Source organism: Frieseomelitta varia, unplaced genomic scaffold, assembly GCF_011392965.1.
Source record: "Frieseomelitta varia isolate USP_RPSP 00005682 unplaced genomic scaffold, Fvar_1.2 scaffold_576, whole genome shotgun sequence".
NCBI lineage: Eukaryota > Metazoa > Arthropoda > Insecta > Hymenoptera > Apidae > Frieseomelitta > Frieseomelitta varia.
Genome location: NW_025110341.1, coordinates 380,535 through 406,156, shown reverse-complemented (window position 1 = coordinate 406,156; position 25,622 = coordinate 380,535). Strand labels below are relative to the sequence as shown.

Sequence of the window (25,622 nt, the reverse complement as noted above, 5' to 3'; positions counted from 1 at the left end):
AATTTTTATCGAATCGTCCAATCTTTTCTTTTCTCCTTTTTGTATCATCCAATCGAAGAAGATGACGGTCTGAAGCACTGAAGAGAATCGAGCCTGACGTTTTTCTTTTTTTTTTTTTTTTAATTTAACGATTAACAAGTTCGTCCTCGTCTGTTTTATACAATTTCCTTCTCCTTTTATCTCTGATGGCCATCGCGTCAAGATCAGCAGACACGATTCTCGATTACACAACAGCGTCTCGCGTGGAACAGAACGTTTTCAAGGGATACTCGTGCCGTGGTGTATTTTTGCAATGGGGGGGAGCAGTTCGCCTCGAAGGAAGCAAAATTGCATTTTTCTCGCGCGAGATATCGTTCGTTTCGGCTGCCGCTCTAACTCGAAAGTAATCACGAAGTACCGTAGCACGAGGTGCTATAATTAAAAGATTGACAAGAACGTAGGCGAGTTTCGAACGTAAAACGTGCACACCACCCAGCGCTACACGCGGACTCACGCACGTGGATTATCATCGTTTAACATGTCGTTCGTTCGTGCAACTTTATTATCGTCGTTTTACAGCAGGAATAGTTCGTTTCTTTCCCCTTAACGCACGCACGTTACATTCCCTTTTCTTACACGCTACTTAGACAGCTAGTTTCGTTCGTTTCTCGCAATTGAAATTATACAAACGACATCGAGAAGGATAGTAAAACCTTCAGTCGGAAGCATCTAACTCTTGTCGCTACGCTTCGAAACGGGGTTTCAGATTGCGCAAGGCCTCGAAGTTTGACATCTTAATCGGTAAGAATTGGAAAAGAGAAAGAAAAACAGAAGGAAGAAGACAAGGCAACGCGGACCAAAAAGCAGAGAACGAAAGAAGAACGTGTAACAAAAAAAAAAAAAAAAAAAAAAAACGAGGAACTGGCTGTTGATAGATTCATAGTTCATTGTTCGAGTATTTATACACGAGGGAGGTAGATATGCGAGATACGTGCAGAAAATGCAACTAAAGAGAACCGACACAACTAATTCTCGATCGAAAGAACCGGAAGAGGAGCGTGACTGTGACGGTGCAGCACGCAAATGAAATTTTCTCTAAATCTAATCAACAGATATTAATTTTTTTTTTTTTTTTTTTTTAAAGAAAGGAATCTGTACAGGTAAAAAACGTAAATAGCAGAATGAAAGGAGTTGCAAATTCAAGTGATCTTGAAACGAATGAGAAAAAAAAATCTTGGAGATCGTAATCGTAATGAAAGTCGTGCAGGTGTGATAATCGCGTCGGGTGCTAATGGGAGAAACCTTCTCGCCGAAAGTAAGGGTGGAGGGTAGAGGAGGAGGGGGGAGGGTAAGACGGAGAGGTGAAGACCTCCACCCTGTTTAGCCCCATTTCTGAAACAGGCCCATTCGTTGGCACCGACAATTTGAGCCCCACAAATTGCATCTGCAACTGGAACTGTAGCAGCAGTCTTTCGGCCGGTGGTCACAGTTTCCACCCCGTCTTATGCAGGCCCGCCTAAACAGGTAGATCAACGAGGTACGTCTACTCGAGATTAGGGGTATTTCAACAATGCCTGCCGGTCACATTGAGACATCGAGAAGGGAAGATGAAGAAGAAGAGGAAGGATGTACAAATACAATTCAACGTATACTAGCATGTATTAGTACGTACATCTAACAAAGAGTGGAGAAAACCATTAACCCCTTGCGCTGGCAATTGGTTCGCGGACCATAACGAGTGACCATATACAATAATTCGTCGCTTTCTTTTCCTTTTGAACTCGTCGGTATGATATCATTGGATAGAAATTATTAAGAAGTAATAAATTTATTATTTTATCTGCCTATTTTGTTACACTTAAATATACTTAAAAACTGAGAAAATACTTGCAATTTTGGGACGAAAGGTTCTTGACGTGCGTGGCACGTGATTCCAGCGCAAGACGTTAAGAACGAGTATGAAGAAGAATGAGGATGAAATATTATGGAAAATGAGTATGAAGTATTACTAAGAATGAGTATGAAGTATTAGTAAGAATGAGTATGAAGTATTATTAACCCCTTGCACTGGCAACTGGTTGCGCGGACCATAACGAGTGACCGAACCGTATACACTAATTCGTCGCTTTCTTTTCCTTCAGAACTCGTCGGTATGATATCACTGGATAGAAATTATTAAGAAGTAATCAATTTAACATTTGTTTTGCCTGGGTTACATTTAAATATACTTGAAACTGAGAAAATACTTGCAATTTTGGGACAAAAGGTTCTCGACGTGCATGGCACGTCATTCCAGCGCAAGAGGTCAAGACTGCATGATTTGTCAACCATTTTCGTGGTCTTTCGAGTAAAAGAAATCATTTGTCTTACGGCGTGTGAACTAATAAAAGTTCGAATTGCGTTATTATTTTTATCGAATCGTATAATTTTAGAAGACTCTGATTGAAAAGTCAGATCCACGTAAGCGACAAATTCGAAAGAAGTAATTTCAAATGTTATTAAAATTCTGCTTAAGTCGAATTCTTCGGTTTTTCTTTTTTAGGAATTTTTAAACTTTTCGTAATTCCAACTCCAAGTCGAACTTTGCAGCGGTAAAGAGTGGTAAATTCGTAGACGTCGCAGCGTAAAAGTTAAAAATCAAAAAGCTAAGAATATCACGTCACGATTTGTTGAAATTGAAGTAAATGTTAGAACCATGCAAGTCTACTCACTAAAATTGTAAAAATATCTGAAACGAAATTGGGGAGAGACTGGGAAAGATTGGAAATATGTGGATATAGTAATATAGTAAATACTCACTTTTGTTGAGCCGCTCGCATCAGATTCTCCAATGCGTCGTCTGTATAATCTGAATCCACGACCTGCATCGAGTCTTCCTCTGTAAAACCCATTCGAGAAAATCGTTAACACCACTGTCGCATTGTCAGTGCAATAAAGTAAAATCTACCCGCAGAAAATGAAAACTACAAATCCCTCCATTCGCCAAAATGCATTCCCTTCTTTTTCCAATAGCAAGGTTCACGAGCTGCGCTCGTTGCAGAAAAATTAAAAAACGCAGAGAGAAACGGCACAGATCGGATATTAAATTGAAAAATTTAATTTTAGGTGTGCGACGATATTAAATTTCAATAGAGAAAGTTTGGGAAATTGGAGATTCAGAAGCTTGAAAACTCAAAAACTTGGAATTTGAATGTTTGGAAATTTATAAACTTAAAAACTTGAAACTATGGAAATTTGGAAATTTGGAAATTTGAAAACTTAGAAACTTGAAATATGAATATTTGGAAAACTTGAAAATGTGGAAATTCGAAATTTTGGAAATTTGGAATTTGAATATTTGGAAATTTAGAAACTTAAGAACTTGAAAACGTGGAAAATTTTGGAGATTTGGAAACTTGGAACTATGAAAATTGAGAAACTTAAAAATTTGAAAACATGAAAAATTAATAACGATCCAAATAAGTACGATTTAGCCATATCATCCGCATTACTTTTCCACCAGCAATAAACCCTCCCTTCATCCCTTTATTAAATCCCTCCAGAATTTTCACAGAATCAGCCTGAATTTATCTTAGAAAAAAAAAAAAGGTACGTTCAAAATCTGCGAAAGAAAATTGTATCAACAATTACACGTATACGAAATCGTGTGTGTAGGAAAAAAGCACTTAAATAAAATAATGCCGGATTGTTTTCAGAACCATTAAGTGGTCTTGTTCCCTACCGAAGGGAAAAGAAAGTATCGTATATAGCTATGGTCCATTAACAGAGCTCACGGAAGGTTGTATCATAAAGAGGGAATAAAAATAGGGGAACTTCCTGGGCGAACCCTTTTATTTACAGAATGTATAAATAGCTGGCGTGGCCGCCTACGTTGTTCTATGATATTTCATGCAAATTCGTCCCCTTCCTTGAAAGATACTTCGTTGTTCGGCGAATAACGGCACGCAGCTCGGAATTATTAGCTCGTACATGGCAAAGAGGATTACAAGCATCTAGGATTTACTAAGTACACGCGCTTGGCAATCATACGCTTTACGACCCCTCGTTCTCTCGGTTCCGTGTCATTTGTTTCAGAGATTGTCACGAATTAACTAGGAAATATTTTACAATGATATCTATCGATGAATTTTTACAGATTGGATATTGGAAATTTAAAGGGAGTGTAAAACGAGAAATATTCTTGTGCGTGATTTAACTTTCGTAGAATTCTAAATAGAATTTTTATATCAATTTATATTAATATAAATATTAAGAATATATAAATTTTATATCAATTTATATTAATATAAATATTAAGAATATATAAATTTTATATCAATTTATATTAATATTAATTTTTCATTATTTTCTTTATTGTATCCAATTGTTTTATATTTTATTATTTATTTATTAATAAAATTAAATTTTAGAAAATTATATTTATTATTTTTAATTTTTAACTTTTAAATTATGAATATTCATTTGTTCAATATTACCATTATTATTTAGATTTTTGAATGGCGACAATTTATTGATTTTATTCTGTAAAAATTTATATACCGAGAAACTCGAGTGCCTCCTTCAACGATTAAAAAGCGCAATAGATAAAAATCATGGCAAAAAAATAAAATAATGGTTATCATTCCGATATCAGTTTCAAGCTAGATCTCATCGATGTGGAAATTCGTAGGTTCTCAAACGAATGAATTTCATTATCGCGCGACGAATAATGTCGAATTTAATTTCAATGCAGAAATTTCGAGGAAAAAGTAGATCGATCATTCTCGAACGCGCTTCTTTATGGAATCATTTTCCAAAGCAGATCACGTAAACCACCAGAGAGAGTGAGAATATTAAAGTTATTAGAATTTCATTAGCCACTTCTCCTCCGAAGATCGACCATCGCCATTCTTCGTGAAATATTGTTTCAAATTAGCATATCAAAACTTTCATTTTCGTCCAGCTCATCCTCTTCAGGTATCGTTTTCTTAAAAGATTACGCAAAGGCAAAGTGCAATCACTGTTTAAATTTTCTGTCGAAGCTTTCAGTTGGAACAAGATTTAAATTTCCAATTCAAACTTTTTCAAATATTCGAACAATTTGGTACGAGCTGGAGAAAAACAAATTGAACGAAGAATATTGCAGCAATTCTTAGTCGCCAGTTGAAAGTCAGAATCGTAATTCTGTTTTTACACTCAAACATTGTACGCAAACACATTTTATATTTTACATCGTACACAAACACAATTCTTAATCCATCAACGTCGTTAATCTCGAAAAACAACCCTACGCTTTCAACCGCCTTTTCAAACGGCAGATATTTACCCACAAAATTTTATCGCAAATTTCCGTATTAAGACCCAAAATTAAAAGAAATAGAAATAAATTTATAAAAATAATGTCAATGGAAATAAATTTATAAAAACTAATAACTTTCTACAAGCTTGCCGAATCACTATTTCTTTCATCAATTACAACAAATATTCCAATTCTGATTCCCATGTTGATCAATTTTGAAATTTTTGATTTTAAATATACAAAATAATATTAAATTTCTACATGAAGTAAATGAAATAAGGTAAACATGATGGAAATTACTATAGTCACTCGTGACCTCATCAGTCAAGGATTAATGCCATCCTTTCGTTTCAAAATTATAATAAAACCGAAATAAGAAATAAAAATGATATAATATAATATAATGTAACATAAGGAATAAAAATAATAAAATGATATAATAAGAAATAAATAATATTAATATATTATTATAATATTAATATTATAAATAATATTACTATTAATACTATTAATATTATTATTATAATATTAATATTATAAGTAATATTACTATTAATATTAATATTATAAGTAATATTACTATATCACTTACAATATTAATATTATAAGTAATATTACTATATTACTTACAATATTAATATTATAAGTAATATTACTATATTACTTACAATATTAATATTATAAGTAATATTACTAGTAATATTAATATTATAAGTAATATTACCATAGACAGAATTTTCAAATAACTTAAAAAAGTCATCTAACTTTCCACTCGACGAATTCTTCAAATACAATACACCTGAGTCACTACTTCTTCCGTCAAGTCTAAACAAACACTCCACTCCGGGATTTCAATTACAATTCCAATATTCCACTTAGCGGCGTAATCCTTCAATCGAATGGAAAAACCAGTTCTTTCGAGTTTTCGATTTGAGAAGGCAAGTGGTATCAGTCGTCGATCCGCCATAGGGAATTCATTAATCCGCCATGATATATAATTCCAACCCTTATCGGGAACGGACATAGATTGCACGGTCTGAAGTGAACACGAAATGATAATTCCTTATCCGGCTTTCTTCATTTTCTTTCTTCGTCCAATGATCATAATTATTATTAAGATTAAGCTAATCTAACCGTTCCATCTTTTAATCGAAAAGAATGAAATTTCCTTTTAAAGTAAACAGATATTTGATAAGACCAAGTCATTACGGCGTGTATTTACATTTTTATGGAAATAAGGAATTTATCAATAAATGTCTATCTTCAATTAAAAGATAAGCAAATTGAAATAAAAAAAAATCGCGTCTCTACGAGTGTTTTTTTTTATAAATATTCTCAGTCGAGTGTAAAGTTACAGTTGCTGTTCGAGGTAATTTTGTTTCAAACGGGGATGATTTACTTCCACTGTTTCGTAAAATATCGTATGCACGTATGAGAATGTTACGCGAACGATTATTTTATTCAGTATATCTCCATTCTAACTACCTTCGTATTTAATAAGTTAAATTTTACCCGACCCAAAAAATTCGAAACTTTGTAACTTAATAACGCAGGGACGTGACTGATACTCGATTGAAAAATTCTCAAAATTTAATTTACAACACCGCGTCGTCGTAACAACTAAATATAAAGTCAAGAAGTGAACGTGTGTCCCACGGAATCTCCGATATATCGATGTATCTGATTTCATTTCTGCTTGGCGTCTAAATCCGCGTAAAAAAAAAATTCGTCTACTTTAAAATCAATCAATCTCGATTGATGACAAGTGCACTCGATGACACTGAATATCACTGTGGGTGCGCCGCGCGTTACAAAACTTCCGGATCGAAGCCCATCGAAACTAATTAAACGCACATTCGATTAAACCGTCGTCGAAGGTCGCCAGCCAGATCGACGTTGATTTCGTTTTCTTTTTCAATCGACGATACTTGCGTAACGCGCACATCCATACGACACTGTATCGGTTAATTGTCACGATAAACAGCGTTGCTCGAGACGCGTATTATTTATATCCAATGCGAAAAATTCTAGTTAAAACAAAAAAAACTATTAATTATCGCGATTAGATTCGTGAAGCTCGCGAATTAGTATCGCCCTCCCTTCGAAACGCTTGAAATCATTTTTAATTAGATAAATTAAAAAATAAATTTAACCCTCAACGAGATCACAGACAACGATGGTAATTTGTATTAAATGATTTAAAGTATTTAATTCTATTTTGTGTTTCATGTTCTCTCTCGCAGGGATTGATTAAGGATTCATTGTCAAATATTTTTTTTCAAACGCAATTATCTGACAGAATTTTTTTAATGAAACCTTTTAACTCGAAGTATTGAAATGGAGATAGAATGAAAGAAAGAATTTTTGGGAGGAAAGTTCAATTCGAGTAGAATTATTATTATTATTATTGTCATGTATATTACAGGAATAATCGTATTTATTAAATATAATGACGTTATTTAAAATAACCATTCGATATTTTGAACATCGTGTGAGAGAAAGGAGAATATATCACTGTAAAAGTGATAATTATCGCTGTTTAGGCGAACGCAGGAGATTCGATTGACAAACGTCTGATCATATACGGGTATATACTACTAGCGGCAATCCACAGGCTGAAATACAGCATACTAGGATAAACTAAACGAATTTGTCGATTTTTTTTTTTGAATATCTAATTTTACAAAATTTCAAATTTAACAAGTTTATAAAACATTATGCATATAAAGAGCGTTAAAGTGTAAATCACTATTTATACGACGAAATGTGAAACGTGAGAGAATGTGTTTCGTGTAGAAAGCAAAATTCACAAGAAATTTCTTTACTTTTTTTGAATATTTGAGATTTAGCTTCGTAATATTTTTGTTGAAAAGATATATTTTAATGTTGAAGATATTTATTAATTAACAAGAATTTAATCAAAAGTTTAGTTAATAAAAAAAAAATTATAAAATAAATGTGAAATTTATTTAATGAAATTTATACGAGTATCTGACTATTAGTATCTCCGTAATTTCGACAATTTGTGCTTAATTATCATTGCATTGCGAGCGTGAACGCGGTAACTGTCACAACAAATCAGTAACAATTAGAATGTGTTAGTATAATTTCGAAACCAGCTGATTAAATGGATGTGAAAGGGCTTTAAATATAAATAGATACAACTGCAATGTAAAAGAGCTTTAAACATAAATCAAACACGGGTCCAAAAGTAGTATCATTTGCGTGAAATTTTCATTACGTCTCCTTGTTACGACATCATCCAAATTTATTAAAAAAAAAAAACTATAAATTTCAAAACTTAAATAATAGTAACAATATTCAAATATTGTTCAATTAAAATGTCACTAACTTCAATTTCAACCCTCAACAGAGGGTATATATTTGAATACACTGTACAGAAAGATTCTTAATTAAAATTGTTTAAGAACAACCTTTGTTGTCTAAAATTTTCTATTTCAATTCGACGATCGGCCAACGATTTCGTAACGTAATTATCACAAAACTGCGGATGATTCAAAGAAGGGAAGAGATAACACGGATACTTTGGATATTTTACATATTCTTTTACGTTTTATCCATCGAGTTTTATAGTTCCAAATTTTCACGCGTAAAAATCCGCCACTTTTTAATAGTCTATTTTAATAATCTATCTCTCACGACCTTTATTCTACCGCAAAACAGAAATAATATTCACGTATCTATCATTAAACCTTTTATTCGTCCATAATTCCTCTCTTCAAGTCGCACTCACGTGCACGCCATTATGAATTAAATCGGAAAAATAATATCCAGACACCTTCAACTATCTGCCCCTATCTTTCATTCTATCTTCTACGAATTTCAAACCACGCTCGCAAGCATCGTATAAAATAAAATCTCCAGAATTTTGCTCGATGGTAATAAGAATCAAAAAAATAATATTCAGACACTTTCAAGTATCTATCTCTATCTTTCATTCTATCCTCTACGAACTTCAAACCACGCTCGCAGACATCGTATCAAATAAAATCTCCAGAATCTCGCTCGATGCTAATAAGAATCGAAAAAATAATATCCAGACACCTTCAACTATCTGCCCCTATCTTTCATTCTATCTTCTACGAATTTCAAACCACGCTCGCAAGCATCGTATCAAATAAAATCTCCAGAATCTCGCTCGATGCTAATAAGAATCGAAAAAATAACATCCAGACACCTTCAAATATCTATCTCTATCTTTCATTCTATCCTCTACGAATTTTAAACCACGCTCGCAAGCATCGTATAAAATAAAATCTCCAGAACCTCGCTCGATGCTAATAAGAATCAAAAAAATAATATTCAGACACTTTCAAGTATCTATCTCTATCTTTCATTCTATCCTCTACAAACTTCAAACCACGCTCGCAATCATCGTATTAAATAAAATCTCCAGAATCTCGCTCGATGGTAATAAGAATCGAAAAAAATAACATCCAGACACCTTCAACTATCTACCCCTATCTTTCATTCTATCCTCTACGAACTTCAAACCACGCTCGCAATCATCGTATCAAATAAAATCTCCAGAATCTCGCTCGATGCTAATAAGAATCGAAAAAATAATATCCAGACACCTACAAGTATCTACCCCTATCTTTCATTCTATCCTCTACAAACTTCAAACCACGCTCGCAGGCATCGTATCAAATAAAATCTCCAGAATCTCGCTCGATGGTAATAAGAATCGAAAAAATAATATCCAGACACCTACAAGTATCTACCCCTATCTTTCATTCTATCCTCTACAAACTTCAAACCACGCTCGCAGGCATCGTATCAAATAAAATCTCCAGAATCTCGCTCGATGGTAATAAGAATCGAAAAAAATAACATCCAGACACCTTCAACTATCTACCCCTATCTTTCATTCTATCCTCTACGGACTTCAAACCGCGCTCGTATAAAATAAAATCTCCAGAATCTCACTCGATGGTAATAGTCCAAACGAAAGACTAAAAAGACACCAAGGGACAACAAAATCCTCTACTCACCGTCGTCGACGTAGGGGCTACCAAGGGTCCTGTCGGCGAGGACGATCAACAAGCAGACCAACCAGAACAGACCGAACTTCATGTCTCCTCCTCGAGTGATACGCGCAACGGTATATAGAATATTAATATTCCGGGTGTTCGAGAGGCAGATCCGTCCCCGTGTGTGGATGATGTTCGCGTACCCTTTCCTGACCGTGGCCGGGGTGCAAGTGAGGTTCCCACGTCGAACCGGTAGCTTATATAGACGCGGGAGGCGTGGCGATCTCGCCCCCACGAGGATCTCTTTGCGGAGGGTGAGACCGCGGATAAAAACTTCGCTACAGAGGTTCCGCAAGCTCGTCTAGACAACGTTGTTGTCCCCATGCTGGTTCTCACCATCTGGAAAGTGACTCGAGGTTAGAAAAGCGTAGGAAGCGGAGGCGGCGTAATCAATTTTTTTTTTTTTTCCTTTTTTTCGCGACGATGCCACCGGAGAAAAGGCTAGGGTGGCATCGCGCCACCCTTCGCGCGAGCAACTGGTTGCGAAGCAACTGGTACCCTTGCTGTGTGCCTACCGCCCTCATTATGTGAACCGTAATGCGATTTACCTTCCTCCGTCACGTTTCCTGTCTCTCTGGCTCACTTTCAATCGCTTTGTTTGTTTTCTATCCTTTCGTACATTCCCTCGGCTCTATTCCAGTCTCGCGGCTAATAAGATCCTGCGCCAGAGGTGCTGGCGCTGAAGTTTCAAAGGGTTAAAGCGATTTAAGGGAAGGATCGGAGAATGTATGGCGAAAATGTTAAACATCGTCGTCGTGATGATGTTTCAGCACGTGTTTGGATTCGCAGATGCTGTTTCTTTGATGTTATTTTCAGGCTATTTTAAAAATTGAATTAATTAATTAAAGGAATAGGATGGACAAAGTGAAAATTTAATCCTCGCGTTGTTCGAGGTTGTACAAGATCATCTCTCTGGAAATTTGCTTTACACATGTAAAATAAATTAAAATTCTTTTCTATTGTAGATAAAATTGGAGAACTTGCTCTTACGAGGAGTCTCATTTTTATTAAGCCTCGTGATAGAATTGCGCTGTAAGAGTAAACCAAACCGATGCAATAAAAGCGGCGTTCATATTCATGCCGTTAATAAAAAGTATTTTAGAAAAACGCACGAAAAGACGATCTTCCCTCTCGTATAAAATAAATATCGATGCTCTAAAGAATCAGTTTAAAATTGACACAAATAAAACTGCAAATTAAATGAAACTTTTTAATTGGATAACTCGCGGAGAAAATGAATTTCAAGAGTAATATTATTATACCCAGATAATTCTCCGGTTATGAACCGCGCGTATTGTTAAAACTCCCCCATCCCTCGAGAATCTGATTTCCCTCTATTCAAAAATTCAATTTATCGTCCGCTGTATACGTTAATATTAAACGCGTGCAGGGCTTTATGCGTGTTTATGCATTCCCCTTTTTCAATGGATAAAACTATGTACAACTTGTTTTAATTGTCTACTACGCTCGTAATTATTCGCCGTACACACACATTAACCCGGACGAGATTCACGCGTCTGTTTAGTTTTAATTAACGGGCAAGTTTACGGTGGTTTCGAGAAACCGCGAATATTTTTCTCCGATAATGTGTATATATCATTCAATCTGGTCGGTTATTTACGTGGTTATCAGCCTTTTTTTAATAAGCTAAAGCTGCTTGCTAAAGGACATTAATCTTTCTTTGCACAATGGGCATCAGCTGCCAAGGATTACAGACAATATTTTACATTTCCTCGTATGATTTTTCCGCGTATATCCGTCCGCACAATGAAAAATTATTTTTAATTATTTTTACGCTGCTCCGTCCTCCCCTTCGTGCGTAACAGGATGATGTATGAATCTCAATTAAACGAAATCATCACGTCACACGTTAATTATACAAAATTAGGAAAAATTTTTCACCGCTTTTCAACGGATCTTGACGTTGTGTGATAAGTTTAAATTATTTTTTAGCTTTGAACTTTGAAATAATGTACAGTATGTATGTATGTATGTGCAGAGTATTTAAAATAGTTTCTTTTTAAGACACACCAAGAGAAGTTCAGTAAATTTTGAAATTTATGATTTAAATTTCTTAATTTGATGTTAAAAAAAAGTTTATTAATTGTCATCAACTGTATAGCGTATTTGAATGTTTCACCTTTTTTTTTCTTCTTAAAATATGCATGTCAAGGAAAGTATGTATGTTCAGAAATTTATAGCTTTAAATTGATACCTTGGAAAAGTAATACTAAGTTTCTCTAAACTCTCCTCTTTCTCGAGGAGAAATTCTTTTGAATAATAGACTGAAGAGCGTTGGTTATTTGACTTTGTAATTCCAGTTAAACGACGAATTTAGAATTAATTCTGAAAAGCGATTCGTCCATTGGAATAAAATGAACTATGATTCAGTCGCTGTTTATATCATTTACTCTCTGTAATTATAGTTCGAAACAACTATTTCATTATCGTTCAGTACAACTTGTAATACTTAAATGTAAAAGACTTGAATCAAACATATTATGACTTTTTAAACTTGAGATTCGTGAAAGTTTTCAGAATTAATTGTCTGCTACAGTAAATGAAAATACAGCCAAGAAAATTTCATGTAAAATTTATGTGTATATCAAAGTGTCATATTTGACGTTTCTACTTTCACGATATTGAAAAAATTTGTATTATAGCGTGATCATTAAGAAAATTCTGCAATGAATGTAATTATAAAATTAACATAATTAATTTCATTAAAATTGAAGTTTTCAATAGTTGTTGATCTTAATAAATTTCAACAAGCTTTAAAAAAAAATATCCTGTGACCGAGTTTTTAGTCAGCTTCGCTCAAAAATCTTCGAAAACATTTTATTTTAGATATTCAGTATTTGTAATAAATTTTTTAATACATGTAGATTTTATAATCTACAACATTTTGCAGATTCTTTGTCACACAAATTTTTCTACCTTTAAAACAAATGTACATAATACTTTTCAGCAGAAACGTACGTAGAAATCAAATCTGACATACACTTCCGAAATTTTGAAAATCGTCAAGAGCGCGAAATTTTAAGACGTACGAACATGTAATTTTCACTTCTCAAGTAATTGAAAGTTCAATTTATTATTCAATTTTTCCCAAATAAAACATTTGGATTCGCTTCAATTCAAAATTTCAGAGGAGCTTAGACTTTTTCTATTTATCAATGAGTATTGTTACTTCCGCCCACTCATACATTCATACGTACTCTCGAATTTCCATACTACGAGATTACACAAAATGACTTCGAAAGGGACGCGATGAAAATGAATAGAGTCTCTTCTTTCTTTGAATTCACGGAAGAGGAGAAACACGCGTAACTAAGAAACCGCATTTGCCTTTCTTTAGGGTTCGAATACGTGCGTGGGCCGTGATGAATAGCAAAAATGTTATAGAGGAATACGAATTATGATTGCCTGAGTAATGATACAGGCAAAATTAATAACGTTCTTGCCTGGTGATGATCAATCTTGTACAAAAAAAAATATTTACGGACCGTGAAAAATTATAATTATGCCCATCTTGTCGCAGTTCCCTGAAATTATTATAATTTAATTATTATATATTACAATTTATTACTTTTATTTCCTTTTGAATTCACTGCGAACGAAAAATTCATCTATCAATTCTCATTCATAATAAATAAAACCTCATGTTTTTCGATCAAACGGAATTCAGCATTATAAATATTATAAAAGAGAACTGTGATATGAAAATATGCTTTTTTGGAATATAGAAACAAATAAATATTCCAAACGTATTCGAGAGTGATGAACATCAACGATATATGCATATAAAATTTTTACATCATGTCATGTCCTTCATCCTCCAAAGATATTTGGAAATGATTAAATTCATAAATTCGTGATGTCGATATTAAAACGTTACGGATTAAAAAAAAAAAAAAAAAAAAAAAAAAAAAAAAAAAAAAAAAAAAGAACATGGGTATCTATTTTTCCGTCCTTCAACAACGAGAGTAGTAGAGGGAAAAGAAATAAGCGAGAGGGAAGAAAGCGTAGGCGAATCATATCAACAAGGACACACGTATAACAGGGAAATTCGATGTCGCGTCCTAATTGGCGTTTATAGTACACAAGGGTACCATGCCTTACCTCTTGTTATATCGTTCTCTATAATGAGTCGCGAGAAATCGGAGAATCATTAAGCGACGAAAAACCCTATTTTCATACCCTTTTATCGTTCACTTTGCTCTACGAATTTCCTGACATTTTCAATATCAACTTCCATTCCACTTTCAATATTCAAATATTGTTATATAATTCGTTCGCAATATTATTGTCAATAATATAGGATATAATAAAGGAACAGGAACAAGATTGTCAATAAAAATGGTTACATCGTACCTATTCATTCTCAATAGTGTCAAGTTAAAAACAGGCAACTTCAAGATTTTTGTAACCTTTTTGATTGAAATAAAGAAAAGATCATGCTTCTGGAAGTGGAAGAGGAGACGCGTGATTTTGTAACGATATACAAAAAGGAGTTTCGATCGAAAAGAGGTGACAGGCCGAAGGCACACAGACCACAACCCGAGTACCCTCCACCCTTGAATAATTTAAATGGCCCGTACAGAAACTGTCTGAATACACGGCGACGAAATGCCATTCTTCCCTTAAACGAACAAACCGAGGACCCTCAGGAGACTTTAAACAGAGTAAACAATATTTGTAATTAGCAATGATTACACGACTGACAAAAAGTAAAGTAATTCTTTTAAATTTAAGTTTTTTTTAAAACTTAAATTTAAAAGAATTGAAATTTTAATATGTGAAATTGAAGTGCATCGAATTTAAAGAAGAAGAATATGTTTTCAATATTTTGATATTACAAAATATTATAATATTAATATTATAATACACAGTATTGTGAATTCTAATATTATAATATTTACATTCAAATATTTAGATTCGTGAGAAATATCCGCGTCTAAAAGAATTTCTTGAAATTGTGCCGGATGAGGAGATAATCGAAAGAAAGGAGAATGAGATTAAACAAACCGTGTATCAAATGGATTATTCAAAAGGTTTCGTTTTAAAAATAAAACTACAATTTCGTTGAAATATTTTAAAATAAAGATTTGATTAATACCAGGTGATTACTCACCTCGCGCAAAAATATATGAAAGAAGAGAGGACGTTCGTTTACCGGAAGATTGGATCATTTTGGAGACGAGTCAAAAGAAGTCTTACAGGAATCCGTGGAAAATTGTAACAGAGGACTTCGTACGGGTAAAGAAAGCGTTAAAACCACCGGACAATTTAACACCGAATAAAAAGGAAAGAGAAATTCTTTGTATAAGGTGAGAGAGTGTAAAATTACAACAGCCTGTTGAATATCGATATTTTATTGCTTATTATTAAAATCCAATATGGATTTAAACAACATGAGCAACAATCATTATTATTTTTCTTTTATAAAAGTTTGGTACTTATGTACATAATTATGTAGTAAAAAAGTAAATATCCATTGTTAACTCTATGATTTGTTACAATTTATTCGTTTTCAGAACTGGAGATTCAGAGTACGATGCAATGATAGGTGCTACCGGAAATCGTGTGACAAAAGAATGTTTGTTTGGTCCACCGTTATCAGTTGAACCGCAGATATATACTAAAAGTTCGGACAGTCCACCGTCTAAGTGCTCTGAAATTCTAGCCGAGAAGAAATTTGTACTTCCTTCTAACATAATTTAATCTTTTTGGTCTAACTTTTTTTTTAACGTGTCTCCACATTTCCTCCAGAAGACGATTATTTCTAATAAATACTTATCGAAGTAAGCGATAGTTAGGTAAAGGATTACTTTGAATTATCAGACACGAATTATTACAAAACAGAATCTGCATTGTTTTGCTTGTACATAATCATTTTATAAATATATTATTTCCTATTTTCATCCCGATTAATTATTAATTTACAACAATTCACATTCACGCTGAACAGACAACGTCATATTCCACGTCATGGAGTTATTTACAAACCCGACATATCTTAGGATTATTTAACAAATTATTTATACACGAACATAAAACATTTTTATTTTTCTTATGAAAGTGTAGTTATGTATTTCATTTATGTATTTAATAATAAATGAAATTAATCATATTTTTTTCGAATTTGAAGATTAACATTAAAATTCTTGAAAGATGGAATTTCAATAATATATAACGTAGAAAGTGTATAATTAGAAATAAAAGTATTGGAACATAACAATAATTTAACAAAAATAAAATAATAATATTTGTGAAATTCCTGATGCCCGTAATTATAAATTTAGAACTGAATTCGTTATAAATGAATTTTCAAATATCCCAACTATTCGGGTGTATTACATGTTCACGCATAGCCTCCTTTCATATTCAGCCAAAATAGTTAACATTTCAAGATTGAACATGTTATTTACATAAGTCACTGCAAAAGATATGAGTAACTTCTCTTATAATATATTCTTAATATATTCTTAACTATGTTTCATAAAGCTTTTCGTCAGATTAAATTAACTCTTTGCGGTCGAACCTCGAGATATTCCCAGCGAAGCTGTAGTTGCATCCCCGGGATGTTCCTGGTACGAGTATGACAGTTATTTAGGCAGTCAAACTTAGCACTGTTCATCTTATTGTACTAACTCATTCTAAACACTTTGTGGATCCTTTGAAGAAACACAGTCGTTCTTTCAGTCAGTTGAAATCGTTCTTTCCACACAGGCAGCAGACTCAATATTACTGATATTTACTTTTTTTTTTCATTAATATTTATCTGATTTTTACGTTTGTAAATATTATATATGACAACCTAGTTATTATGAAAATATGCAAAGGTGATGAATTTTATATGACTCAATCAAACTGATGATGACTACAGTGACAAATCAGATAGTGATATTAGAGTACTTAAAAACCAGGATTACACATTGGAGATTCTTATTATACCAAAGAAAACTATAGATCTGTATAAAATATCGAATACCAAAATGATAAATAATATCCACACAACTTAAGCATGCTTATTTGAATAAAATTTATACGTTATTGACTGTAATTGACTGAGCGTGTGCTACCCAAAAATAATTTCAAAAATCAATACGACTACCATCATTCTAAAAAATATCGATCGCAAAGAGTTAATTGCACGTAAAATTGTACAAAAAATCTTATCGATGTATCGTACATGTTTTTTTTTACATTTTGTTCACTCCTCATTGTAATGGAAGTTAATTCATTTATAAAATCTAATCTAAAAATAGTACCCAGCACGTAACAATAAATTATGCAGTTCAGTCTCTCGATTAAACATAGCGATATGATTTATAGAAAAATTTACATATTTTGAAACTATAAATTCGATATGTAACACCGCAAACATTTTTTATATATATAAAATATTTAAAATTAATTGAATAGCGATAAATTTTTCACTTGCCAAAATTTATAATTGAAATTTATCCAATTTTGAATTTAGTTTTCGAATTTCAGATCATGGCACGATACTATGCAATAATATTATCGAATCTGTATTAGGCTATGCATAAAGAAAAGCTAAAAAAATATAAGTAAACTTTTTCTTAACCTTTTCGTAATATATATACAGCTTTGACGATTCTTCATAATCATCATCAGAAACTATGTTTGCATTATTTCTGCAAATATGCATGGATGATGCTTATTTACATGTATGTATGATGATTATTTACAAATGGACTAATGCAAACACACGTAGGATGTCATCACTGACACATTTTTCGTTTTTGATTGTAAATTTTTCATATAATACCTCCACATCCGATTTACATCAAGCAATTGTTTGAGGTAACGATATCGTCTTCAGAAATCATATCCTGAAGGGGAATACCTTGTTTCTGAAACAAATGTTTACACGTGTTCTTATTCCAAAATCTCTGCATTTTATTCAGAAAAATTTATACTTACTTCAATGACGATTGTGGAGGTCATATTATCTGTGTCGTGATACTGAACACCTACATTTGCTGCTGCTATTGCTATAGTACGAACGGTATTGGTGCTGGTCGAAGTTGTGATGTGCTGGGTAATCATGGCATTTTCGTTTGCTCTACTGGAACCATTACACTCTTATATGCGTAAAATAATGAATGAGACACTGTGTTTGCTTTCCATAAAGAAATATCATAAAAGAAAGATATATAGAGAGACTTACTTTCGTTTCTTTACTTGACCGGAATGAAAACGTCCACCCTCACCGCGAATTCTATTCATTGCATGTCGATGTCGAGATTCATGAAGATATTTCTGTAAGAAAATAATAATTTCATATAGAACACATGACTAAACATATATGAACACATGAATGCTAAATGCATGCTTACAGGTCTTTCTTTAGGTATCTTTCCTTCAGCTTCTAATTTTGCCCGCGCTTGACGACGTTTTAATATGCGTCTATATTGTTTAGCATTTACATATAAAGGTTCTTCTTCAAAAACTTCCGCATTTGGCAATGCTACCCTTTGAAATTGCGTTTGTCCGCTATTTCCTGGCACCATCTACAACAATAAAAATTACAGTTACATATGCTTAAATAAATGTCTTAATAATATTTGGCTTGTTATGCTAACTATTTTAATTTTACAAGAAAATTAATTTGTATTGTCCTTGTTGCTCTATAATCACTACAAGTCAGTATAATATATACACAGACTATGTAAGTGAAAGAGACATTTTAATAGTAATCACCATGACAACATTTCCTGCCTGAGACGCTGCTGCTGTAGGACTTGCTAAAGGTTGTACTGGTGTTGTAGTTGCTGCAGTAGTTGCTGTTTGCGATGCTGCTCCAGCAATGTGCATAATACTCCCATTGATATTAAGTACTAGACATAAAATGTGAAAAATATAATTAACATAATTAATATAATTAAAAAATATAATTTATTCATTAAATTATAATTTAACTTTCATACCTGTTGGTTGCGCTTGTTGAACTTGGCCTTCTAATTGTACTGGCTGATAAATATATGTTTGTCCATCTGGAGTCTGAATGATTTGAGGTGTTTGTGGTTGTTGAATTACAATTTGTTGGCCTGTACTGGTTAAACTAGACATTGGAACAACTTGTATCTGTCCATTTGGTGCTGCCACTTGTATAGCTTGTGGTAACATCATCGCTTGACCTCCTTGTCCCATCTGAACAACTTGAACAGTTCCTCCGGCACTACCAACCACCACTGCCTGTCCTTCTCCCAGTTGCTCCATTGTAAATTACTGCTATCGCTAAACAGAAGACATTGACCTTACAACAACAAAAAATATGATACAGTATTATTGAGAAGCAAGTTAATGGTAAACTAAGTGTAAATCCTTTAATGGAAAAAGAATATTTAGTGTAATACAGTAATGTAAGAACAAATTTGTATATACACGTGAACTCATATACATCAAAGTTATATGAATCATGTAAGAGAACTTTCATGTTCGTTGTAACAAAACGAAGATAAGTAAATAAAATGTGTTAAAAGGTTAAAAGATTCTACGATTTTTTTCATCCTGTTAAATACATTTTGTGTCTCGTAATCATTGATAAAGATCGCCAACGTGGCGAGCACGTTAAAGTTTGAAGAGTCCACGTGCAGAACGTTAGATACATAGAAAAGAGAATCGAGGCCAGACAGCGATCATCACCTTCTGTCGGGCAGAAATCGGTCCCGAAGGATATTGCATCCTGTTCTCGATGGCATAATTAACCTCGTATTTTCGTGAGCCTTAACGCGCGACGAACATCGACGTGCGAAACGGAGGCCAAGTCTGCTGTATTGTATTCGGGACGCGGTGTGCCTGGTATGGAACGACGCGAATTTTGGACGAGAAACGCTCGTCTCGACAAACATGGCCGTGCAGAAAGACTTTTTCAAGCACAAGAAGACACGGGTTCGCAGTTAAAACAGGTCACAAAACGAAAACGCTGTTAATCGTACAACGGTGCGCGGTCGTACGCGTACCCCGTTGATGTTTGATAATTTGTGGACTTACATTGGATATTTTCGTGGGCACTTTCCCAATGATTGGTCGGCAAATTGAGGACCAATGGTCGGCGATAGAGAGTCCTCGGCTCTTGTGTATTGGTGGCACTGAACGGGGGGACCTGCCAGTCCGATAGCAGCCCGATGCCAGACCGGTCGATGCCCCTCCGCGCCGCGACGCGCCTAACCAATCTACTGGCTTGACTTATCCCCACCACCTATTTCCCGCGCTCTCATCAAACTTCGCGCGTTCCTAACAGCTTATTTCCCGCTTCCTTTTAAATCGATTTACCGATGTATCCATCCATAATGATCGCCGTGAATCCTTCACGCTCTTTTATTAAACAAAATTTTATAATAAATTATCTGTAACAAAGCTTACAACATTTAGAAGTAAACACTTCGTATTCAATAATTGGGAAATGAAAAGCACAAAATTGTTGGAACATTTGCACACAAAAGAAGATATACTTTTTCTTTTTTTAATATATTTCATGAGATAATAAATGACCAATATTGACAATATTGACATATTTCATATGTTTCTATGTATGTATATGTTTAATCAGAAATTAATTCGTTTTTACAATTTTTAATAAACTATAATTAGTAACATAACAAGTGTAGCTTAAACAATGTTCAATCATTGTTTATTATTGATTACAATTTTTATTTATTATTCACAAAATAATATACAATTTTACAAGTGATACTATTTATTTGATGCATATAAATCAATAGAGTGATACTGGAGTATGATAATGACTTATAATTTTAAAAGATCATAAGACAATTATAAGATTAATAAATTTTGATAAACGAAATACATACAAGAGATGATATATAAGAATATATTAATAATTTATGTAAATATCACATGTGTATATTGAAATTGGGAATTTCTCTCATGTAGCAAAAACAAAATAAAAAGGACAAAACATGTACAATATAAAAAAGATAAAGATGTGGTTGTTAACCAAAATATACATTTTAATGTAAATAATGAAACATATTCCAGTCGCGTTTATAAATATTGATTGTTTCTGAGTCTACATCTCATCTATCATATTTTATAATGCTTTTATGGTTATATGGAAATATGTTCAGTGCTGATGCAATATTAAAAAAAAAATTAGTTTAATGAAAAAAGAAATTGATTTAATAAAAACTTAACATGCAAATTTTTCGTGTAAGAAATAATAAAGTTATAATAATTGCGTATATTAAATTATGACAAAATAGCCCTTTTATATTGTTTCTTGATATACATCATAATGAATATTAATAACAGTGATTTATCTTTTTACAGTATTATGTATAAATTATGGAAAAGCACTACCAAATTCAGCTCTTTCGTTAAAAACTGGTCGTTTGAAAATACCTTAACTTGTAACATTTTAAAACAATTTTGTATATTCAGAAACTGTCAAGCCATTTTAACATGTTATCAAGAAGTAGTACCTGATTTTCCATCTATAATACACCACATCATGTTAAATCAATATTCATATTTAAGTAGAATCTGAAATAAATTCAGATCAACTTATTGAAAATTGATTTTGGGAAATTTTTTAGTGTCATGTAGTACAATGATTTTACTCAAGCAAGATGTAATCCTGCTGAGGAAATGCCAAAAGATCACGATAAGAAAGGAACTACTAAATCTTCTTTGTGTTCAACATTAACATCTTCTAGTGCCGTCACAGCCTTATTGAGCATTTTTGTAATCTACAAAGAAAAATTAATTAATTTAGCAAATTATAAATATGTGATAGAATTTTGCATTACATATAATATATATTTACCAGCTCATGATCTCCAGCAGAAAGTGGTTCTGTTGCCAATATTTTTTCTGGAGCAGGAACATCTTTTAATAGGCAAGATGTGCTATCAGGGACTTTAATACCTCCTGCTTCTATGCGTTTGGAGTATGCACGTGACCTATCCATATATTCATGCTGTTCCAGGTTATGTGAATCTAATGCCCCAACATCTATCACATTACTGAAATGAAATATTTTAATATAATTAATTGATCTTTAATTGTGATCTTTAAAGATATACAGAATAACTACAGAAAAAGCAACATAAACATAAGAACTAAGGAAGGCAAGCAAACACTCACGCAGCTGTTTCATGTAAAATTCTATTTAATGCACTTTGTTCGTCAGTTTTCTTGGGTGCTGAACTTGCATACTGATTAACATAATCATCACTGGAAAAAAAGGAACGAAAAAGCTTTAATAACCCTTATTCAATGCTACCACATATCAATATATACAAAAAATATAACACACCTGTGTACTCTAGGTATATTTGTATTATTACTGACAGGATCTACTAACAAATGTGTTCTTTCATTTACTTCTCCACTCTAGAAAGATAAACAGAGAAATTATGTTTTAATTAATTAAAATTTAAATATTTGAATTTGATTTCAACCTTGTAAATGCAAATCATACAAAAATATAATATACATAATTATTTCAGTCTTATATATATAATACAAAAATAGGCGGAACTGCGATAATAGTTTGAATGTATTCCTTATCGTATCTAATGTTGTGTGATACGTTAAAATTCCGAAACGTCTCACACGAATTCTATATAAAAAAAACTATTACCTGTGGACCGCTGTCTTCTTTACAAAAACTGTAACAACATCCCATGCTTATAACGAATTACTAACACTTTATAGCCAGTAACACGTATTGCTACAATATATTATTTTTAATCTTCATTCCTGTAAACAATCAAACGAATCACTCAGCTCTAGATGTACCGATACTGCGCTTCAATCACTATCCAGAAATAAAATATATTGTGAAGTGTGACAACCTTTTTAAACCAGATACGAAAACGCTTACAGAAAGGACATGAACATGCAAGGTTGCTCTGGTGGAATTTATAACGTACTAAATCGAATAACATAACCTTAAATATTTTCACGATAACGAGTGTTCGAATTTATCGTATTACGTTGTATCATTATTCATCAAGATATAAAACTTGATTTTTTATTATGTAATATCGCATTTGATTTATATAGAATTGTACATGTTATGTCATTCAATAAAATAATATACAAAGATAGAAAAGGAAATGATTTTACAACTTTCTATATAAATTACATATTATTCATTTGTATTTTGTTCTCTAAATAAATACTGAAATATATTTTTCTAAATTATAATAATATAATGATGGTACCATAGTATGTCTAAATCTTATTAAATTTGTATTGTAGACGAGTGGTACTAAAAAAAAAAAAAAGAAAATTTAACTGAAAGTTATCACCTCTACATCACATCAACATGACAAATACTAAGGTACTTCATTTACTTTTTAATTTATTAATATACTACATATGTATATAAATGTAATATCTTTAATATACAATTTTATTTTCAGGAATCAGCAGAACTACAAGTCTTTAAAACAGTATTATTTCACTGTTTAGTGATAATAGCCTTACCTGTATTCTCATTTTTTACTAGCAAGGTTTTTATTTTTGATGGTATGGAAACAATAGTACTATTAAAATATTTAAATTTTCTACATACATTTCAAAAATTATATTTTTATGAAGATATTTAATGAATGTAGGAATTATCATTGTTGTTCAAATTTTTAATCTAATAGCCAATATTTTATATTTTTTATGTACAACACTTAATGAATTGGAATGTTACATATAAATTACTTAGTATAGTACATATTAATGTACTTTTAATTATTATCTTACTATATATTCGTGATATACACATATCATTGTTTTAAACATATCTTTATATATTTTAGGTTTATTGGGACTTAATCATGTACCAAGCAACGTGTATTCAGCTGGAGTTGCAATCCTCGTTTTACACGTAGCTCTGGGCGCTTTCATATATCGTGCATATTTCGATGATCAATCGAAGACACAGACGAAGCGAGACTAATAATTTTTTTGTGTTTGAAACACATATAATTAAGTACACTTTCTTGATAACACATTTATTCGTGTATAATCATTGGAAGAAAGATGTTACATTGTATTGCATTACATTTTGCAATTGCATACTTTTTTGTTAATATTTAGATATTTTTCTCTTTTTTTTTTTTTGTTGAATACTGTGACATTGTGTAAAAGGCAAATATAACTGTAATTGTATCAATGAAACATAATTACTAAATAAAAAAAGCAATGACATTCCTACGCAATATTTGCATATTGTACAGCACAAACTTTGCAATCTATATCTATATGGAATATAATTTCATTACACATTTTAGTTTTATATTTGAGAAATCTTGCAGTAAATTATTTTATAATTTATAGTGCCTCAATACACGTCAAATGGATAAATTGTAGTGCACTTTACGATCACAGTACTAGATCAGGGGCAAATTTATATAATCCTTTAAAGTTTTTAGGCTGACAATTTCGGCAGTTATTCAAAAGGATACAGATGCGAATTTTTAGAGAGAAAAAAAATACAAAAAATTATTACAAAAGCTTGGTGTAAATCTGCCCCTAATGATATTGAATAGTAGCCATGTATTTTTCTGTTTTTAAGGAAGAATAAATAACAAAATGAATTGTGATTAATATACAACGCAACCACTGATTTTTTTTTTTTTTTTTTAGTACCAATAAAGAACCCTTGCAAGAACTATGAAAAAAAATTTATCAAATTAATTAGAACACAATTCGAAAGAGAAAACATTTTACTTTTATGAAAAACTATGTACAATATATCTAACTATAATTTCATTTATAGAAATTTTATGTCATCAAAACTTTGACAAAAAGTTGAATCATAAAATGTATACGATTTGCAGCTTTTTTAAACATTCGAAGCCATAAGCAAATCCTAAAACAAGCTTAATAAATTCCTTTAATGAAATATTAATTTATTTAAGTATCTTAAATGCAACAAAAGTTTATGTGACAGAATATTTTGCTGTCGGCCTGGGAAGTGTTGGAATGAACGCTTGTATTTTTAAATACATAAAATCGCCAGCGATATTAATTACTTCACAGTTTAATTTAGTCACTAGCTTAATACTTGTTCTATACGTTGTAAAGTATTGAATCATTTTACTGGCAATAAAATCAGGGATCTCTTTTAGAGTATTCCACCAATAAAAATTTTGTTATACTTTTTTTAAAAGGATATTAAAGATTGAAGAATTTTTGTTATTAAATTAAGAAATAAGATCATTACAACCTGTTTTTAATTTGGTTGGTTATTTTTCATAAATAAATCAAACTGATATACAAGTGTCAAAAAAAAATTTTATCAATGTAAA

General features: G+C 32.2%; 5 protein-coding genes across 11 annotated transcripts in view; 2 read left to right on the top strand and 3 right to left on the bottom strand.

Moving 5' to 3' along the window:
* The window catches only part of LOC122534101, a 31,220-nt gene extending 14,777 nt beyond the window's left edge, over positions 1-16,443 (top strand). Inside the window, exons 4-6 of the mRNA XM_043664417.1 lie at positions 15,248-15,365; positions 15,434-15,641; positions 15,849-16,443. Coding sequence (XP_043520352.1) covers positions 15,248-15,365; positions 15,434-15,641; positions 15,849-16,035 — 513 coding nt within the window. The 3' untranslated portion in view covers positions 16,036-16,443. The remainder of the gene's footprint in view (positions 1-15,247; positions 15,366-15,433; positions 15,642-15,848) is intronic.
* LOC122534103 (U8-agatoxin-Ao1a-like) lies at positions 37-10,602 on the bottom strand. Of its 2 annotated transcripts, none has more exons than XM_043664420.1 (3): positions 10,273-10,602; positions 2,779-2,857; positions 37-1,495 (listed from the first exon to the last, which is right to left on the bottom strand). In XM_043664420.1, the coding sequence occupies exons 1-3, from the start codon at positions 10,352-10,354 to the stop codon at positions 1,360-1,362; spliced, it is 297 nt and encodes a 98-aa protein (XP_043520355.1). In that variant the 5' UTR covers positions 10,355-10,602; the 3' UTR covers positions 37-1,359. The 2 variants fall into 2 exon arrangements, with proteins under 2 accessions (XP_043520355.1, XP_043520354.1); XM_043664419.1 differs by having other exon boundaries at positions 37-1,522; positions 10,273-10,601.
* Positions 16,444-17,618: 1,175 nt separating the features above from the next.
* Positions 17,619-20,480, bottom strand: LOC122534119 (nuclear transcription factor Y subunit alpha). Of its 6 annotated transcripts, none has more exons than XM_043664448.1 (7): positions 20,338-20,480; positions 19,272-19,581; positions 19,045-19,181; positions 18,681-18,854; positions 18,512-18,603; positions 18,265-18,409; positions 17,619-18,194 (listed from the first exon to the last, which is right to left on the bottom strand). In XM_043664448.1, exons 2-7 carry the CDS (start codon positions 19,561-19,563, stop codon positions 18,123-18,125), a joined length of 912 nt encoding a protein of 303 aa, XP_043520383.1. In that variant the 5' UTR covers positions 19,564-19,581; positions 20,338-20,480; the 3' UTR covers positions 17,619-18,122. The 6 variants fall into 6 exon arrangements, with proteins under 6 accessions (XP_043520383.1, XP_043520387.1, XP_043520388.1 ...); XM_043664452.1 differs by having other exon boundaries at positions 18,265-18,406; XM_043664453.1 differs by having other exon boundaries at positions 19,063-19,181.
* A 493-nt stretch (positions 20,481-20,973) lies between these two features.
* On the bottom strand, positions 20,974-23,208 carry LOC122534121 (ragulator complex protein LAMTOR1). The gene is made up of 5 exons (XM_043664454.1): positions 22,952-23,208; positions 22,625-22,701; positions 22,453-22,542; positions 22,133-22,331; positions 20,974-22,055 (listed from the first exon to the last, which is right to left on the bottom strand). Exons 1-5 carry the CDS (start codon positions 22,994-22,996, stop codon positions 21,966-21,968), a joined length of 501 nt encoding a protein of 166 aa, XP_043520389.1. The 5' UTR covers positions 22,997-23,208; the 3' UTR covers positions 20,974-21,965.
* A 13-nt stretch (positions 23,209-23,221) lies between these two features.
* On the top strand, positions 23,222-25,461 carry LOC122534122 (vacuolar ATPase assembly integral membrane protein VMA21 homolog). Its single transcript, XM_043664455.1, has 4 exons — positions 23,222-23,351; positions 23,575-23,656; positions 23,739-23,844; positions 24,129-25,461. The coding sequence occupies exons 2-4, from the start codon at positions 23,642-23,644 to the stop codon at positions 24,266-24,268; spliced, it is 261 nt and encodes an 86-aa protein (XP_043520390.1). The 5' UTR covers positions 23,222-23,351; positions 23,575-23,641; the 3' UTR covers positions 24,269-25,461.
* The last annotated feature ends 161 nt before the right edge of the window (positions 25,462-25,622 follow it).